The 18,946-nt window shown below is 42.7% G+C and overlaps 2 protein-coding genes across 5 annotated transcripts in view; one reads left to right on the top strand and one right to left on the bottom strand.

Moving 5' to 3' along the window:
• SFXN1 (sideroflexin 1) overlaps positions 1 to 10,329 on the top strand; it is a 24,927-nt gene extending 14,598 nt beyond the window's left edge. For 3 of the 4 annotated variants that reach the window (XM_051630995.1, XM_051630998.1, XM_051630997.1), the window contains 6 exons: positions 743 to 828; positions 2,028 to 2,155; positions 3,208 to 3,257; positions 8,048 to 8,097; positions 8,744 to 8,791; positions 10,207 to 10,329. In XM_051630995.1, coding sequence (XP_051486955.1) covers positions 743 to 828; positions 2,028 to 2,155; positions 3,208 to 3,257; positions 8,048 to 8,097; positions 8,744 to 8,791; positions 10,207 to 10,303 — 459 coding nt within the window. In that variant the 3' untranslated portion in view covers positions 10,304 to 10,329. The other variant, XM_051630999.1, reaches the window with a different exon arrangement.
• On the bottom strand, positions 9,284 to 18,807 carry KIF20A (kinesin family member 20A). The gene is made up of 18 exons (XM_051631000.1): positions 18,649 to 18,807; positions 18,107 to 18,196; positions 17,863 to 17,982; positions 17,404 to 17,542; positions 17,123 to 17,310; positions 16,888 to 17,032; positions 15,999 to 16,199; positions 15,643 to 15,754; positions 15,473 to 15,544; positions 14,767 to 14,910; positions 14,519 to 14,684; positions 14,123 to 14,284; positions 13,321 to 13,460; positions 13,127 to 13,229; positions 12,284 to 12,491; positions 11,831 to 11,922; positions 11,409 to 11,546; positions 9,284 to 10,911 (listed from the first exon to the last, which is right to left on the bottom strand). The coding sequence occupies exons 1-18, from the start codon at positions 18,805 to 18,807 to the stop codon at positions 10,639 to 10,641; spliced, it is 2,652 nt and encodes an 883-aa protein (XP_051486960.1). The 3' UTR covers positions 9,284 to 10,638.
• Positions 18,808 to 18,946: the final 139 nt, after the last annotated feature.

Here is an 18,946-nt window from a genome sequence, read left to right as displayed (position 1 = left end):
CCAGTATGGAGTTGTAATGGCCTTTGGCAGCTCCCTTAAGATCCCAACCGTATTTTTGCCCCATCTAGAAGGTTTTATATATATTTCAACCAGTCTGACCTCCTTACCAAACAGCCTTCTGCTTTCTTAATACAAACGGTATCTAATAAGGTGCCTTTTATGCAGTTTCTTCTTTTACATGTCAAAGTATCTAATAGCATAGGAAAAAAGGTCCTTACAAAAAAAAACAAACTTACAGCAAAAATCTGTTTTGTACCCCTTTGCTTATGCTGTAATGTACTGGGAGTGGTACAGCACTGACAGGTTACTTGAGAGACAATTCTAAGCAGAATAATTCAGATTATACAAGCCATTGACTAGATGAATAGTCAGGGCCCTTAGATATAAAGCAGCTGGTGTGGCTGTTGCTGGTGTGGCTGTTGCTGGATGTGACCTTGCCAGCAGGGACAGGGAAGTTAAGGACTTTTTAGTGCTGCTGTTGAGCTCAGGGGCTGGCACTTCCCTGCAGTGATACTACCAAGTTAAAATTGGTTTTGCCAGTCTCCTGCTCACTCTGAGGAAGTATTTGTGACTTAGGTCTTGTTTTACCTCTGCCCTGCTAGTGAGTTTGCACTGAATTTTAATTTAAAGGAAATAAGTCTGGACTTTAATTAGCACATGAAGCATTTTGATAATTTTAACATGACCTTGGGAAAGAAAATTATTATGTAATTCATTTTCTTTTTTCTTCTGTTTTTCACAGCACGTCTCACCTCTTATAGGACGGTTTGTTCCTTTTGCTGCTGTTGCTGCTGCCAACTGCATTAATATTCCACTAATGAGACAAAGGTAGGAAAAAGAACAAAGATCACTCATTCTAGAAGAGGGGATGTTATTGAGTTCTTAAAACAGCAAGTTACTAAATTAAGCACATAAAATATCTTTAGCTCAGTTCAGAACCTTGCAAAAACATCATGCGTGGTCTTGTTTGGATTGATTGATTGTGACAGGTATAAAATGGAACATCCTCATTCTCTTCAGATAAATATCCATGGAATTCTTCGATCTTAGGTTGCAGGAACCAAGTACCAGTCCTTCAAGACTTGATCACATGGACCCTTTAAATATAAAATTCCACTTTGGAAAAATACAGTAATTTCAAAAACGGGACTTCAAATCTCACATACAGAAGTTAGTCATAGGAGTCAGGCTCTGACTTCTGAGCTCATCTGAGATTACAAAAACATGCACTTTCTCAGAAACAAAATTTCGTATGTATTTGGATTTGACTAGGACTAAGCATAGAAGTGGAAAAAAAAATTTCCTCTTATAAACACAAGGTTTCGGGCAATAAATTGAATGTTTAAACTTCATGTTCACAAGAAGGTTTAATCCATAGTAGTATTTTGTCTCTTACAGAAGATGGGCAGTCCTCAGTATGTCTGCCCTTCTGTCTGGATGTTCCCCCCACCATGTGACTCCAACACCTCATCCTGCACTGGAACAGCACACTCACAGAAATACGTTTTCTTAGGGCATCCTTGTATGCTTTCAAATACGGTCTAAGTGGTTAAATGAAAACTCAGACTAGAATGCCAGAGGGGAGTTTTCACAAAGACTTATGTTTTAGTTCAGTGAAACTAATTTTCCTGTATTCCCTGCTTGGTCTGTGGGAAAGGACACACTGCTTCCAGAGCAGCCCAGAAGATTCCACTTCTGTCATATACTTTTTGAAGGAACCTTTCCTTTCTGTGGACTACAGAAATAACAGCTCTCTTTTCTTTCTCCTTGGAAGGCATTAGACCAGGCGCAAGCAGAAGATTGCTGTTACAAATATTCAGTTGGTTACATCTCTGAGTATTTTTCCCCAAATTTTGTACTGCCTTTTGAAGTTTGTTTGCCAAAGTGCTATGAACAGGCTACCTCGAAAATGAAATAAAAACATTAATTCTTTCAGTTGACAATTTCAAGGGGAGAAAGATAAAGTGACAAAAAAGGTGGATAAATGCATGTCAGTCACTGTTCTATTTTTACCCCTTATCCAACAGGGAACTGAAGTTTGGAATCCCCGTCACGGATGAGAACGGAAACAGACTGGGTGAATCAACAAAAGCAGCTGAGCAGGCAATTACCCAGGTGGTTATATCCAGGATTCTTATGGCTTCTCCTGGCATGGGTAAGAATAACTGAAGTCATGTGCAGCTCATGATTATCATTATCTGGAGCCCTCAACACAGGGAAGACACGGAGCTGTTGGAGGAGTTACAGAGGAGGCCACAAAGATGATCTGAGGGCTGGAGCAGCTCTGCTATGAGGACAGGTTGAGGGAGTTGGGGCTGTTCAGCTTGGAGAAGAGAAGGCTCCAGAGAGACCTCATGGCACCTTCTAGTACCTGAAGGGGCTACAGGAAAGCTGGGGAGGGGCTTTGCACCAGAGAGGGCAACAACAGGACGAGGGGTAATGGTTTTAAACTGAAAGAGGGGAGATTTAGGTTAGACATCAAGAAGAAATTCTTCCCCATGAGGGTAGGAAGGTGCTGGAATAGGTTGCCCAGGGAGGTTGAGGAAGCCCCATCCCTGGACGTGTTCAGTGCCAGGTTGGATGAGTCTTGTGCAGCCTGGTCTGGTGGGAGGTGTCTCTGCACATAGCAGGGAGGTTGGACCTTGATGATCTTTAAGGTCTCTTCCAAGCTTAACCACTCTATGATTCTGTGATCAGTTCCTAATGTAAGAAAGAACTTAAGTTCCATATAAGTGATGTTTCTCAGGGGCCAGATTATCTCACAGTTACACAGGCAGTGTTTATGTTTCTCCCAAGAAGTTCCACAAAGAAATGGATGTTTCTTACTATGAAAACAGCCACAGTCTGCTACACTGAAGTGCAGCAGGAAAGCTTCTGGGACACTTTTGCAGGAAAGATACAGATGGCAAAGGAACCAAATTCTGCTTGAGTAGGATTAGTTTAGTGAAGAGTAGGTGCTTTGAGCAGTGCCAAGTTACTGAGCTCAGGTTTAGTTATGTGTGACATTAGGAATTTTGCTTATTGGGAGAATTTACCTTTGTAAATACCAATCCAGTGTTTTGAATTGACAATGTGAAATGAGAGCTCAATTAATGACAAAAGGCTGTGAAAATTGTATTATGGTAGTAGTTCATCTTAACAGAAAATGAGAACCAAATGCCTCTTTCTCCAAGGTTAATGCTTTATTGTTTCCCTTCTCATTTGCAGCAATTCCTCCCTTCATAATGAATACACTGGAAAAGAGAGCCTTTTTAAAGGTTAGTCTGAAATATGTACATACACGTATTTCATCTCATAAGTTAATATTTTCATGAATTTTAAATACTTTCTGAGTCTTGATATTTGCCTCCCAAATGTGCCTCCACTCTGGGAGGACATTACTGCAGAGTTTGCTTTACAGCTGCCACTTTCTTTATGCTTTTCTTAGAGATAGCTAAGTTCTTTGCATCACAGTTTAAAATAACATTAAGAAAATATGACCTTTTTCTGTTATTTTTATAGTTGTTCTTAAAATGTGGGGTTCCTCCTAGTCTATAAAACTTCCTTGTACCAAAACTTGGAATACAGTTCATTAGAATAATATTTTTAAATGTTATAATGTGGTTTTTTTTTTCTGAGGCTATCAAAAAGGAGGCTTTGCTTAGCTGCTGTAGTAGCAGTTTGACTTTGGAAATTATAATGGTGATAAAAATCTCTTTTGAAAATGACCCTTTAAAATTTACTGGATGATGAAATGCAGAGTAGGCATGGAATGGGAATGCTTCATAAAAAACATTACATATTTCCTATATTCTGTTTAGGCTAATCTAGTGTAAAGTCAAACATCTGATTTTAGTAAATATATCAACTAAATCAATATTATGCACTGTGTGTGCATGAGAGGGTAAAGAACAATAATTAAATTAACTAGAGGGTTGTCTAACACAAGATACATAATATTCAGATGAGGAAGTATAATTCTTTGCCATTAAAGGGAGTTTTACCTTCACCAGCTCTTGTGTAGAGTTAGATTACCCAGTTACCATTTGAAAGTGCTTCTGTATAGATAAATGAGACGTTGGGAAGAGGTCCCAAGTGCCTTCCAAATTTAATAACTTATTTTTTCATGAAGGGCTTTGCTTTCCCCCTTGTTAACAGAAACCATTATTGCTGCAAAAACAGGAAATGTGGTGCTTGAGTTTCAGATTGGAAGTCAGTGTGTGCTGCTTTTGTCTCCTGAAAAAAGTGAGGCCGCAGTGCATCAAAATCTGCTGTTTCTCTGCAGTATAAAGAGCCCTGTACTGATCTGGCTAATTCTTAATTGCTGATTTCTTTTGACTCATGCCCTGTTTCCAGAGCAGCTTGTGGTACTGTTCTTGAGAATCTATTACCCAGAACACTAATTTTGTTTGGTTTTGTTTTGTTTTTAATAAAAAACCCTCATCAATTATGGGCAAAGATTATTTTATATGTATTTGACATGGCAGAAATGTCAGAAATACATCTCAAATATCTGATATCAGCTCAGCTGGCAAATACATGACATTTGTGAAGAAGGTGCAGCAATTCTTAGGGTTTGGAGACAAATATCTGCTGGTTTTGTGTGGTATAATCAATATAAGGGTGTTGTGAATTTTTTCAGATCAGCAAAAATGAGCGATTTCTTCAGTGACTGCTCAGTTGTCTTTGGTACATCATGACTGTTTATGCTCACCTGTTGCTCCCCCTCAGCCTCAAAGACTGTGAGTTCAGGTGAAACCCTGCTCTGCAGGTAGTCAGTGGTAACACGTCGTAGAGATTAGTATTAAAACCATGAAGGAATGAGCTGCATTTTTAACAAGCAGCTTCTGCATGTTCTCTTGAAGTTTCGGAAGCACCATCCCATTTGCAGTCCTCCAACACCATCCACACAATGCTTTACTAACTCATTTTCCTTATCCTTTGCTTTCTACACCATCACTCCTGAAAATAATTCTTGTACGCTTGCCAAAGCCTATTAAGCAACACACAAGGCCAGAAGATAGTCAAATGGTGGTGAAGTAATGAAGAAAACAGAATAATGCTCTGCAGTAAGTAGGAGAGAAATAAATGCTTCTGGAATGCTGGTCTCAGTGATAGCAGGTTCTTATCCTCTGATATTTTAAATAAGATACAGGTTAGGTAGCACTGCTCATCCCTCTATTCTGGCACTGTTCTGCACAAGGACATTTTGGTGGTAACATTAGTATGAATTAGCAATATTCCCAAAAGTTATTGCTAGAAAATGACTCAAGAATGCTTTTAGAATATGAACACAAGCACATACCACTTCAAAAAGAATCTAGTCCCTTCTTGACTTCAAAAAATATGGTTTTATATCTATGTGCTTTTGCTGTAGGTTTCAGCAGTGGCTTTGGCTGCCTTTTCTGTGATTATGCAGAGCAATAGTTCTTGATTAGGCTGTATAATATTTGTCTTCATTGTCCTTACTGGCATACTCTTGCCTAGCTCTGTGCAGAACCAAGTTATTGTATCTGCTGCAGCAGGAGGATCCATAAACAATCTTGCTCTGAGGCACAGCAGTTACAGATTTACTTCAATTATTTGTAACCTTTCTTCTAAGGAAAGAAATTGAGGGGTTTTTTCCATTGAAACTTCTGAAAATTCCAGTTGTTGCTGAAGTTCCAATTTTATATTTGTGCTCTTACAGCTTCAGCTGCTGTTTCTCTGCTGTTCTGCAAACTGTGTTAACTTTCAAGCTGATTCCAGAAATTTCCTCATACATCCTTAAAAACAGTTTCTTGGGGTCTCTTAGTCTGCCTCTAAAATATGTATCCCAAACTGTTACAAAACTAGAACAGTCTTACGCCTCAGAGTCCTCCGTGCATTCCTGGTGTAACTGTCATTTTATTTCTTCTTTGTTGTTTTTAAAAAAGGCACAGCTAGCCTGGGCGAGCTGACAGATTTTTGAGATCCAACAGTGAAAGGAAGCAGTTATAAAAAAGCTGATTCTCCTTATGGCTTTTGTTTGCTTAATTATCATGTCTCCATTTTCTCTGTGTGCACTAAACCACTAAAGATGCCATAACAACATCTGGAAATGAAATCCTAATTCATTGGGACCTGCCTTTTTCCAGTCAAATGGTACTTCTGTAACACAGTAAATGCCTCTGCTGCCTCATACGTCTCCATTTTATCTCTTTGTTAGGATGTACCCCCTGCATTTGAGTTGTGCTTTATTGTTTTACATCATTCCCTGGGCAACTCTAATTCTTAGTATTGACCTCCCTTGGTTAGAGTTCTACCTCACATCTTTCTTGATTAGTGCAGCCTGGTAACATTCTTAAAAAATAAAGGCTGTAACTCAGATCAGTGCCTTGGCAAAAAAATGTTCCATTACATGAAACTGCCACGTGTAGCATCCCTCTCCCTTGATTCTCCTCAGAGACTGAAGTCATTGGCAGCACAGTTTGACTTGTGTTCCTAAAAATGTGCAGAATTTACCAACTCTACAGTCCTACACCCCTTCCAGTCTCAGTCTCTTGTCATGAACTCTCCCAGTGTATTAAATGTAAAGCATTTTGAGTGGATTAATCTCAGCTGAGTCAAACGAAGGTGTGTTTAGTGGAATCAGACCAGGGAGCACTGCTGCATTCACTCCTTCTCCTTCTTGCTGTTGCTGTCTTTTTCTGTTTGTTCTCTGTTGTTGCAGGTTATTGCTGAGTTGCACAGTTCTTCTGCACTCATTTCTGGATTACAGATTTGACTCCGGGGGGGAAAAAAAAAAAAAAGAAAAATGAAAAAAAGAAGCAATCTTCTCCATCATTTCTTCTCCCTCAGGCTCTGGAGAAAGTTTAATCCACACAGGCTTGTTTTCTGTGCCTCTTGCACTGCTGTGACCTCCCTTAGCACCAAGCTTTGTCCTGTTGAGCTTTTCTAATTTTTTTTCTATTTCTTCTCTCAAATAGTGCCCTTTTTTTTTTTTCATGTTTCTCCTCTAACTCCTGTATATTGAGAAATGTTTCTTGCAGAAAAAAAAACCATCATCTTTGTTGAAAAAATCATCCACTGTAACATGTTTTTTTTTAACTCAGCTGTTTCAAAATCACCTTCCTCTTACCATAGCAGTTGTGTGTGTCCTTCTTACTGAAGACCCTGATTGTTTTGTAGCACCAGCCCATTGCAGCAGTGACCTTTTAACAGGACTGGTTTTATTTCCTTAGTAATTAATCTAAACTAAAATCCTAACATGGAGCAAGTGGATTCCTAAATAATTTAAGAAAACTGTCACATTTCTTGGCATATGTTCAAATTCTGCAAAAGTTATAATAATGAGGAATATGGTGAAAATGCAACCATAGGTTAATGTGTTGCCTTCACAGCCTTGTTTCCCCAATTTTTCTACCCTTTTTTTCCTTCAACAAAAGTTGAACTCTGGCACAACTGGAGTGTACCAGACTGTGCTACAAGGGCAAGTTCCTACACATCAAAGCAAATCATAAGATGAGAGGAAGGGCCAAGAGAGGCAGACTTGCATTTTTCCTTGACACTACCTTATTTATGGTTGGTGGCTGTAGTTGCTGTTGCTCACCAAGTAAATCTCCACTTGTAAGTTATAACATTTGATACCACTGAAGAGATGGGAGCTGAAACCAGACCCAGCTCTTCTTAGGGAAGCCAGGGCAGAATTCCCTGTGTCCTTTGGAGGTGTGGCAGCACCTTGTGCCTGCAGCACTGCTCCAAACTTTGGCTGTGATGGTAGGGATTGTGAGCTTGTATGACTCAAAGGAAGGCCCACGTACTCAGGATGGGGTTGTGATTAAAACAGCCTCCTAGGGGAGTTTCTAGGAGACACTTACTCAGGGTAAGTGTATGTTGGTATCACTGGGAATTTTCTTACTACTTTCCAATGGGATTGAGGTCTCAAGCTGGAGTTCAGCTTTAAGGTATGCTGGTAATTTTTGCCTTCATCACATCCAAGAATCTTTTAGGTACAATCTGTCTCTTACAAGAATTCCAGGAAGTTGGGAAGGAGGGGAGAAAAGATACTGTGCTCACTGTGTGCCTTTTTTTTTTTTCCCCCAAACAGAGATTTCCTTGGTTGAGTGCTCCCATTCAAGTTGGGTTAGTTGGATTCTGGTAAGTGGTTTCTTTGGGTTCTGGCTGCTGTATTAAGAGGTACTTGTAGGTTTTTTAGAGGAAGTAGCAATATTTGTGTTTTGTTTAAAGAAAAATAGCTGAGAGTTAGAGGCTACAGCAGTTACTTCACTTCCATATCTGTAACTGATAATAACATTTTTAAAAAGCCATTAGTAATGAAGAAGCTGCCAAAAAAAGCAGAGGGCAGAAGAAAGGGAGTGGCAACAAAAGGCATGAAGCAGCTTGATTAGAAAATGTGCTTTGGCTGCTACCTCCACAAGCAATAATAAATTAATCCTGCAGGTTGATGAATTCCTCAGACATTTGGTTAATGGAATTTAATTTGCTGCTGTCTAGCATTTTATGTTGTCATGCACACCAATGAAAAACACTCAAAGGACATCAAATGGTAATTTTATACACATTTGTATATGTGGTATTGATGCATTTAGTACTACATAGTAGGTAAATATTTCAGAAGGTAATGCAGTGAGAAATAAAGGTTACATAGCACTTCATGGAACTTTACCTCACTGTATACACACACACACACAAAAAAGCTTTCTGCCTGTTAGACTGTGCCTAGAGGTTTTGAGTTCTGTTTTAGCACCCTAAAGACTGTAAAACCTGTTTTTGTCTCCTCTAGTCTTGTATTTGCAACACCCCTGTGTTGTGCACTGTTTCCTCAAAAAAGGTATGTACTCCTGTTACATTTTTCTTACTTTAATATTACACTCCCAGATGCATGCAAGGTACTGCAGAAAGAAACAAGTGGTCATTGCCTCCTAGAGGATACAGTCTTAGTTACTATATAACAAGTCTGATAAACATGAGAATATTCACAAAGTAACTGTAACTCATTAGTAATATATAATAGTTGAATTGGGCTGATTTGTTTACAAGCTCCTAGCAGCTTAAGAAGCAAACATAGGGACAGTGAACAAGAGGTTTGGGTGAATAGTTTTAGTGCTGTTTCAGGCTAAGACGTTTGAGCTTGATAATACGGAGTTAAGAATCACTGGAAGGACTCATTAAAACAAGGCAAGTGTGGTCCAACCAATATATTCATGTCCAGAAAGGTTATGGCTTCATGAAATACAGTTAGAGCCCATTTTATTTTCAGCTGGAAAATCCTCTGGTTATACAGAACAGCACTTGACTATACATGCTAATTTGTAATTTTATGGGTTTTTTCCAGAAATAATTTTTCTCTGATACACAAATAGCTCAGTACTGAAAATTGCCTTAGAAACAATATTCATTATAGCCAAAATCATCATGAAACCTGGATGGGTTACCTACAACTGAAGTTAGCTCAGTTTATAGTCTGAACAGTTAAGCTGTCCCTCTCCTATTAAAAGTGGTATCTGAACCAGTTACCAACTGTAGCTTAAACAATACAAGCTGGAGCTGAATCTGTTAAAATATTGAGCAATTAAAGTAGCTTTTGACTTCCAGAAAAGAAAACCTTATTCTCATCCAATGCCATTGTTTGAGAACAACAAAGCAGTCTGACACCGTTTCCCTTCCCTAGCATAGACGAGAGAATTGTGGTTATAAAAGCATTGTGAGGCCACTTGAACAGGACTTGACAAACGAGCTCAGCAAGTGTGGTACAGCACTGGATTTTAACCAGGACTCTCCTGTTTCATAGGAAGATTAGACCTTCAACTGTATTTAAGAAACTGCAGCTGTTTAAATGACCTTGCAGCTTATTTCACTTTACTGTGAAATGACTTCTAAAAATAAACCTTTTATTCAACTGAATAAAGTAAGGCAGTAAGTTAAATAGGCAAATATGTTACATTTAATAAAAACACCTTTAGGAAGGTAAGTTTCTATTGCCAGAAACAACCTCAAGCAGCTAAGTAGATTCCTACCCTTATTCCTTCCCTTAGTCACAGCCATTTCTTGACTCCACAGCCTGATTGCCTTTTAAGCAGGGATTCATTTGCCCCTGGTCTGAGGACGATTTATTCCTAAGAAGTTAAAAAAAAAGAGCTGAAAATTCTTTTCACAAACCAGGTAGTTTAACCAGATGCACCATCCATCTTATTGTACATTCAAGTGCTTGTTATATATGACCATTTTACTGTTTCTTTTGCTTAGTTCTATGTCTGTAACACGCTTGGAGCCAGAATTGCAAGCCAAGATCCGAGAGAACAGCCCTGAACTAGAACGTGTATACTTTAATAAAGGATTATAATCCAAGGAAGGGAGAATATCTTTCAAGGAGGATCTTGTGAACTTATTTTTTAATTACGTGCCAGCATATTTGAAGATGAGAACTCACTTCTAAGTTGTTCTTTTGAGTCATCTGCATTATTTTATATTCAAAGACTTTCCTCGTTGTAGTGTTTAAAGGTCACTTTGTCCACTTTGGTATCAATTAAAAGTTTAAATGTAACATATCAAAAAATGTTTACATAAGCTCTCAAGCAGCTACAGTAACAATAAACAAGCGCACAAAGAAAAACAGATATTATATTGGATTTGCCACCTGTTCCAGTAATAGTGGGGCAGGGATCTCTTTGTGAAAAGTCATAGAGCAACTGAACGAAGGTGCCACCCTCTGCCAGCCACAGGACGGGGAGCTGAACGTGACAGGAGGTTGTGCAGGAAGGGCTTTTTACCAGGAGGCTGATTAGGTTGTAGGTTTTCCCTGTTGGCACAGAACCGTTTCTTTAAGGTAGATGCTGGGGGAGCCTGGAGCTTCTGCACAGTGTGGTACTGCTCAGCAATGCAAGCTGCTTTCTTTCGCAGGTCTAGTTTCACCAGCATCATGTTGTTCTGCAGTTCTGCCAGTGTTTGGTCCTGAGAAAGGGAAGGCAGTGGATTTTTAGAGATTGACAAGTTACTATGAACTGAAGAGGATAAACTGCCTTTGCCAAAATCCACTAACCAGTGTGCTAAACATAGCCAGGCATAAAAGCTTCTACTGTCACCAGTTCGATAAACAAAGTAGGAACAGTAAGACTAGGAAAAAGCTGGACCCATCCTGCTACAAACTTGCTGCCATAGAAACTGTGATAAGAGTGAAGTGGGTAAGAAAATGAGAACTCTGAATTATCCTACTTTAAGTGCAGGCTGTCCATTAACTGAACAGGAACAATTTGGGTCTCCTTCAAGGAGTTAAATAGGCAGCTTGATTCAGCCATTGAAAAAATTAGCAATATATAGGTCCCTTAATGTAACACAGCATGTGTCTAGAGAATAAGTTATTTGCAGCTGCAAGACCCTAGGTTATTCTGCTGAAAATGGCCAAGTGCATGCCCTAAATCCCCCTGTGCAACCCACAACAGACACATTACCTGTCTAGCCAGAATGTCATCACATGTGGAGAGGGCTTCTCGAAGTCTCCCTGCACTTGTGCTGTGGCAACACGCCCTCTCCGCAGACTGAAGAGACTCCCCAAGCTTTTGTAACTCTGAACGCAGCAATCTGACATTCTACAGGAGAGACACATTTAATGCAGCGGCTTGCCCTGACATTGCTCTGCAAACAAAGCCCCTCCAGGGCAGTGCAGAAATGCAGCACTGAGGGAGGATCCCCTTTGCATGAGGTGCACTGGGATCACTGATACCAACACCTCCCACACCTCTGTTTTCAACAGACTGATTTCAACTGGAACCATTTGTTTAAAAACCCAGAGACAGCAGCTCCAAATGCTGTTTAAACTGGCAACTTCTGTGCTTTGCAAGTGTTCCTTTCTGTGACACTGAGATGGAGTTACCTTCTGTCCATCTTCCAGCTTCCTGTCCACATCCGCAGTGATGGGTCTGGCAGAGGGAGGTGGCTCCAGTAATTTCTGGTACTTGCGCATCTCTGGGAACAGACAAGAAGTAGTGAGCAACAACAGATTCATCATCTTGCAGCTTTTCTGAAGTCAGGACTTCCCTTGAGGGAAACTTGTCACAAACAGCTGAGAAAAGCTTTCAGTTTGTGCAGATGTGCACAAAGCCTCTCCCTTTCAGTTACACTTTAGAATTTGACCAGGGAGATGATCCTGCCCTGAAGTCCATTTTCATGTGAAAATAAAGTGAAACCCTGTCCATCTGGCACATTATTCCCATCATCTACAACTCAGATGTCTGAATCCATTGTACCCTACTGAAGAGAGTATCTCTAACCCTCTGCAAGGATTGCTTAGGCATAATTCAGAGCCAGTGCAACATCACTGCCTTACCTGCTGTTGCAGAATTTAACTCCATTTGACAATGCTCCAGCTTGGCTTTCGTATCTGCCAGCTCCTGCTGCAGAGTACATGAGGTAGCCACTCGCTTTGATCGACGCAAGCCTTGCCCAGAGTCCTTTTCCTTAGTATTCAGGCTCTCCAACTTTTGGTTTGCCTCCTGCAGAGCAACTTGGAGCTTCTCAATCTTCTCATCACGCTCCTTAGGAAGCAAGTTTGATCAAACAATCAACAAGATTTTCTTAACACAGCTTTTTTTTTAAAACTGTCAATGCCTTTCTTGTGGGAGACATTTTGGGCCCAGCCCTTAATTTCTTGAAGCGAAAACAGTGAACCCAATTCCTGGGATAAAACACTGTTTTTACAGCCTCTAAAGACAAGGGATTTGTTGAGAGTTTGCATCTTCAGAGAGGTCTGCAACAAGTCCCAGAGGCCACTCCAATGCCATAGCATGAAAAATACAGACAGACCCAGACCCATCATCACAACTAAGAGGAGTAAGAGAAATCCACAGAACTTGTGTTAATCTGAAGAGTGCAAAGCAAGCCACCAGGAAAAGGAGGGAGGAGATGATCGTGCTGAACAAAGAAAGGAGTCAGAACAGTTGCACATTAGCTTCCAGATTAAGGGCTGAACATTAGAAAGCCTCATGAACTACACAAAGCAGTAGACAAGAAGCTAAAATTGTGAATCAAGCTGTCAAGCTGAACATACCACAAAAAATACCAGGAAAAGCGAAATCTTCCCTTTTATTTTGCGTAAGTCACCTTCCTGGACTCAGGTACCCTCCCAGTCCACTGACACTTTCCTGATGTCCTTTAGTTGCCCTGAACAAACCTGGATCTCCTCCTGGTAATAGTCGGTCAGTGACTCCTTCAGGTTATTCAGTTTATCCTCATACAGTTCTTCCAGCATCTCCTTCTGAGCATCTACATGTTGGCTACAAAGAGAGCCAACAAGTACACATCAAGGTCTGGCAGTTCTTGGTAGTTTACACCTATCCAAGGGAGGGAGATCAGAACAAGCTGTACCTGCACCACTGCTCCTTCTGTTGCATGTGCTCCAGCATCTCATTGCAGATCTCCTCACGGAGGCGCATTTCTAGCTGCAGTTTCTCCTGCCGCTCTTGCACCAGCAGCTCTCGAGCAGCTTCCACGACACGCAGCAAATCCTGCAAGGACACAATTGTCACTGCCCACACTGCATAGCAGGACTGAGACCTGGGATAAACTAGACGATCCCCTACCTGTGGGCTGGGGCGATCTAGGTTTAAGATTATTTTAGTTGCCATGAAAGGGGTCACTGGTTTTGAGTTCCCCTTCCATGAGATGGCTTAAACAACACTGCACTCCCAAGTGGAGCCATCTCCAGAGCAGCTTCCCCTGCTTCCACCTGCATTTGCTACCTTGACATATTACAACTCAAGTCTCTGTAAGTACATGAGTTCCATCTTGATCTTTCAGCTATTCCAGCTACCCACTTCAAAGTATCTAGGAATTCTGAGTATTTTCCCTCAGTTTAGCCATCTGGTTTGCATCTTTTCTGACCTCTAGATTTCCCCTGCAGAGTAGGGGTTATAGGTCTGCACCCAAGCTCTTACTGTCCCTATTCCACAGATGACAAAGTGTATCCACATTAAGTGTGTGCTTCAGATTTAGACCAACTGTGGAATGTTTTCCTCACAGATTCCCAATTTCCTGGGTCCCATATCATTCTGAGGTTCTCTGTCACTTCTTCGTAGAGGCAAACTCCAGCCCCACCTCCCAAGCCAAAGCTAAGAGTCCTGTTCTCACCTCTCTATCCATAAAGGTTATAAAACAAATCACAACCCACCTCCTTCTCATACATGGAGACATCTGCTTCATCCTCACTGTCTTCTGATTCCACTTCTTCCTTTGCTGCTGCCTCTAGACCCTGACTGGTTCGCCTGTTGTGCTCTTTGATGATGGAGTGTATGGTTGGAAGTGCCAGCTTTGTGGGAGGTGCCTGAACAAGCTGAAGGGGAAAAGACCATCGTTACTAGTCCACAAAGCCCAGAAGTTGGGTAGTCTTTAAACATGGCACTTCTGTCAACCCTCTCAGTTTAGCAGAATCTGGAAATACTGTAAAGATAATAATCCACTGGAAAAACATAGGGAAGACACACAAGCATTCCCCGCCTCGGGATGGAAAGGGGCCCATTCCCACAGAAGCAGGATGCATTGTGTGATCCTGGTGTGTGCCACTTACCTGGCTTGCAATGGCTGAGAACTTGGCTACATACAGAGTTTCATCATATGTAGATGCACACTGGTTAATGTTGACAATCATGCAAGAGCGTCCACGTCCAGTGAAGAAACCCTGGAACACACGGGTTAACTTGCTGTCCCGGAAGGGAACCACAGTCTGCTTCAATCTGTGGGGAGAGGCAAGAGTGAGCCCGTGGGGAAAGCAGGACAGCCTGCCCACGTGCTCCATGTGGAGTTCTGGATACTGACTTGGCCTGCTGGTTCTGGCGCAGGGCAGCGATGCAGCGGCCCAGGGTGTGCAGGGAGGTGTTGATGTTGTTGGCTTCCTTCATTCGGTCCCCGCTTTTCTGGTCCTTGCAGCGCTCTGACCCCGCAAGGTCACACAGGGACAGCCTGAAGGAAACGCAGGCAACATTCACATGACCCACTAGGTTTGTCCTGTTCTCGTCAGGTCTACAGTTCAGACACCCTGCTCACCTCCCCTGCCTCCCCATAAGGGCACAGAAAGCTCCTCTGGGGTGTATGGGCTCCTGCTGGACAGAAAGGCCTACCCCAAGCATAGGGGCTAGAGGAGCTAACACCAACACCAGCTTAATGGTGTCAAGTTCAAAACCCTTTACCAGTCCTCAGGACAGCCACTTCCCAAGCCATTTCCAGATAACTACATCCCAGGAACAGGCAGCAACAGGACTCAGATCAGCCATACTGCACAGACAGGGTTACTCACATTTAGCTTCATTCAAAAAGCAAGAGAACTACCTCAAGGTGAACTTTGCAGTACTCCTCACAAACTCCCCAGTCAGTTCCAAGACTTAAGAGTGGAAAGATTTACTCCTTCCAAATACTTTCAACAAGATCTTCCTATGAGTACTTCCCATATCCCAGATCCACGACGAAAGAGACAAAGTTGAGGCCACAGAGAAAACCTCCAAACACTAGAAAGCATGAAACTTACTCGCTGATTTTTGGAACAACTTCACTGCCACCTCTTTGTAGGTGCAGAATCCGAATGGAGAAGACACTGTGACTGCAAAGAAACATGCAGATATTTTAAAAGGGAAATGCAACCTTTAAAAGCCCCTCTAAATTGTGTGTCTGCCTTAAAAAAAGCCTTCCCCTTCAGACCTGCGACTGGAGTTCTGGTTCATGTGGGTGCTAGCAAAACTCTGGTTTTTCCGACCCAGTTTCAGCAGCTTCCAAGCCTCATCTGCATCCTGGACATTGATCCAGTTCAGATCTGGAAAAGCAGGCACACACTGGGTAAGGCAGTTAGGAGACTGGCAGAAAAGCGTTATCATAGCCCCAACTTCACCATTGCCTTTCCTTAGCATTAACAAACTTAACATTCTCATAATCCAGATATTTGAGACCTCTGAGAGGCCAGAGGGGACAAGACATGGTGCTTCCCAACACATCACTGCTAAGCCACCCACCCAGTCAACAAGTCTCCTTAGCAGGCCGTGTCTTCCAGGTTAATCTACCTTTCACATAGGGGTTGCCAGTCTGGTCCTCACAGAGGCGCAGCGTCTGCCGCTTGCGGCTCTGACCAGCCTGAGGTGGTTCTAGCAAGTCATAGATGAACTCATTGTAAATCTCAAAGAAGGAGACCCAGATGGAAAACTGCATGTCTTCTGCCTTGGTGAGTGAAATGCGATCCAAATCAGCCCAGCGAGGGCCCAGTTCTAGGGAAAAGGGGAATAATTTAAAAAAAAAGAAAAATCAGGATTGCAGCTTTTCACGGGTTCAACCTGAATGGTTTAGCTCCCCAGTGGGATTATCTCTCTTCAGCTAAAGCACTATCCCAGACTCATTCTAAATGCCTCCTCCCATTTGTACTTCCACTAATGCCTGTCCCCACTGGGACAGACTAAGGTTTCCTTTAACAGGATCCCCCTTTCTCTATAGGGACTTGATACACTTGATCTCATCTCCAGAAGAGCAGGCTATTTCAGGCAGGAGCTTTTCCCAGTATAAGTGATTAAGGTCCTTATTACCTTAATCACTCTGAGCTTCTGGATACCTGACTGGCTAATTGTTCCCAGGTTTCAAAGTGCTCAGTGCAGCACAGCACATTAGCACCCTGCTTTCCAACTATGCTCATTGCAAGGCACTCAGGTGCTCAGTAACCATATCCCTGCAGTTTTCATTTCACAAGGCTTGGTTGTTGTGCATTGCTCAGTTCTTGATACGTTGGCAAGACACACATACCAAGTTCTCCAGCCCAAACATCCTTATCTTTCAAAGGGAAAAATCTGTGATATTACAACATCTTTGCTCCCTGACTCACAACATCCAAGTAGCCATCACCCTTTCTTTCCCCATCCTCCAAAAACAAGCAGCAGGTAGTACACAATGGGCCTCCAGACATACCTTCTGTCTGGCTGATGTCAGAATGGTTGGTGAGTTGGCTAGATGAGGAGAGACCAGCAACTCCACTGTCGAAACTACCACTGGTGGTGGCCTGGAGCTGGGATTCAGCACTATGACTCCTCTTCAGTGGCACTAACAGCTCATCCTGGAAGGAAACAAACAACATGAGCATGTGCCTAGTACAATACCATCCTTTCTCTGTGACCATGAAACCTCCTGGAAAGGACATCCTTACCTCCCACAGACCACCCCTCAGCATGGTCTGCTTCTTGGTCTCCTCCTGTCGCACCTGCCTGCTGTCCAGCCAGATCACCTCACTGGAGAGGGAAGGCTTCAGGTCCATGGCCTGGTACAGCCGGTCCCCCACGCTGTTGAAGATGACTGCTAAGGAGCGAGGCAGAATCCCCCCATCTTTGTTGCTGCCTGAAGCAAGAACAGCAGCAGCAAGCTGAAGATTCCCATGTCGAAGCAGACAACTCCTTCAATAGGCTACAGACACATAGCAATTTTCCTTACCCTGAATGGTGTGAGTCTTCCCTGAGTTGGTGATGCCATAGGTGTAGACCAACCAGTTCTGCCCATTCAGTACATCCTTCACCACCTGCTTCATTGTCTCATCGAAGAACAATTTCTGCCCCACTTCTGGTCCAAAGATCTGCAAACAGAGCACATGAAAAATGGCCTCATGTAGATTTTTTTCTACCTGTTCAGTTGCTCATCTACAGCCTTTACTGTGTTTAGAGCCTCATGAACAAAACAAGAGTTTGGCATTTGCTGCCAAAAAAGTTGCCAGGATCAGCTTAAAAAGACAAAAAATAGGGAAACGGCACCAGAAGCAAACTCAGAGAGGAATTGACAACACTGTAGTTTAGGCAGTGCCTTGGAATCGGGGTGTTAGTAGGGCAGCTTTTCAAACTGTAAGGTTGGTTTAAGCTCAGAAAGCTTCCAGATGGATTGTTTGCCCCAGTTACCTACCTGAGTGAAAAAGAACCTGTGTGCTGCTTGTCCCACTCCACGCTCTGTGCTCCGCATGGTGAAGGAATCCTTAGGGGCTTTCAGAAGCAGGGTCTCTGAATTCTCAATGCAGACACAGCCCTGAAGAGCACATAAAACCCCATCATCACAACATTGTCAAGAGGCCATCGCAGGGACAGCAAAGGGTGACAGCACAAAGGCACACAGGCACCCAGCTCAGAGACTGCTTCAGTCAGTGGCTCACCTGGTCTTCCCCTTTTTCCACTTCTGTAGATTTTAGAGGTCGAACTCTCAGATACACCTTTAATTTTCCATTATTGTCTTCAGACACAGCCTGCAAAATTAGGACAGGTTAAATATGGCAGCCAGAGAGGCAGTACACAACCATTTGTCAGAGCACCAGCAGGAACCACAATGTGGAACATGTGTGGCTACCCCAACTAGTGCTCAGTAACTAATTAACATTCTTCTCATCCCAAAAGCCCTAGCAATGCCAGAAGCTTTCCTAGGTATCTCCAGCCACACCAGCATTTCTTTTGTTACTAGTGAAACAGACCAACAACCTGAACACCTGACACCAAACGCCACATTAAAAGGCATTGTGTTAAAGGGCAGTTACTGACTGTGCCCTTGACGGTAGTCTGCTCATAACTGGAACTGCTCAACATTTTGTTACAGCCTCGGATGAAGAGTCTCTGTTAGCCCTGCCTCACAACACCTTTGTGCAGAGAGACAGTGGCAACCACTAAAGGTATTACCCTGTTTGTGACAGAACTCCAGCCTCACCTGCTGGGAGCCCTCTAGATTTGGAGAGATGGCAGAGAACTCGGACAGCAGGTCCTTGCGCACGTCAGCCCCAAACCCTGTTGCCGTGGATTCAAAAACAGGGGAGGCTGCAACATCATCATCAGAGAACATCCCTGGGGAGGCAAGTCCTTGTGCCATGGTGCCTCACAACTCCTGGAGAAAAAAGGGGCACAGAAAGGACAGGGTGATGTTACAGCAGCCTTCTGGGACTCCCAGCCTTGTGCCCCAGGCGTACCCCCCACTGCACACAGCCTGCCACCGCTGGGCTGCCCAGCGG

The sequence above is a fragment of the Apus apus genome, chromosome 13 (genome assembly GCF_020740795.1).
Source record: "Apus apus isolate bApuApu2 chromosome 13, bApuApu2.pri.cur, whole genome shotgun sequence".
Lineage (NCBI taxonomy): Eukaryota > Metazoa > Chordata > Aves > Apodiformes > Apodidae > Apus > Apus apus.
The sequence above is the reverse complement of the archived record's forward strand: the minus strand, read 5'-3'. Positions and strand labels throughout refer to the sequence as shown.

Excerpts from the sequence above, each read along its gene's own strand:
- KIF20A (XM_051631000.1), bottom strand. The coding sequence starts at position 18,807 with ATGGCACAAGGACTTGCCTCCCCAGGGATGTTCTCTGATGATGATGTT. Across the intron at positions 15,755-15,998 it reads TGGCAACCCCTATGTGAAAG|ATCTGAACTGGATCAATGTC; the intron begins GTAGATTAACCT and ends CTGCTTTTCCAG. Across the intron at positions 11,923-12,283 it reads GTTAAATTCTGCAACAGCAG|AGATGCGCAAGTACCAGAAA; the intron begins GTAAGGCAGTGA and ends GTCTGTTCCCAG.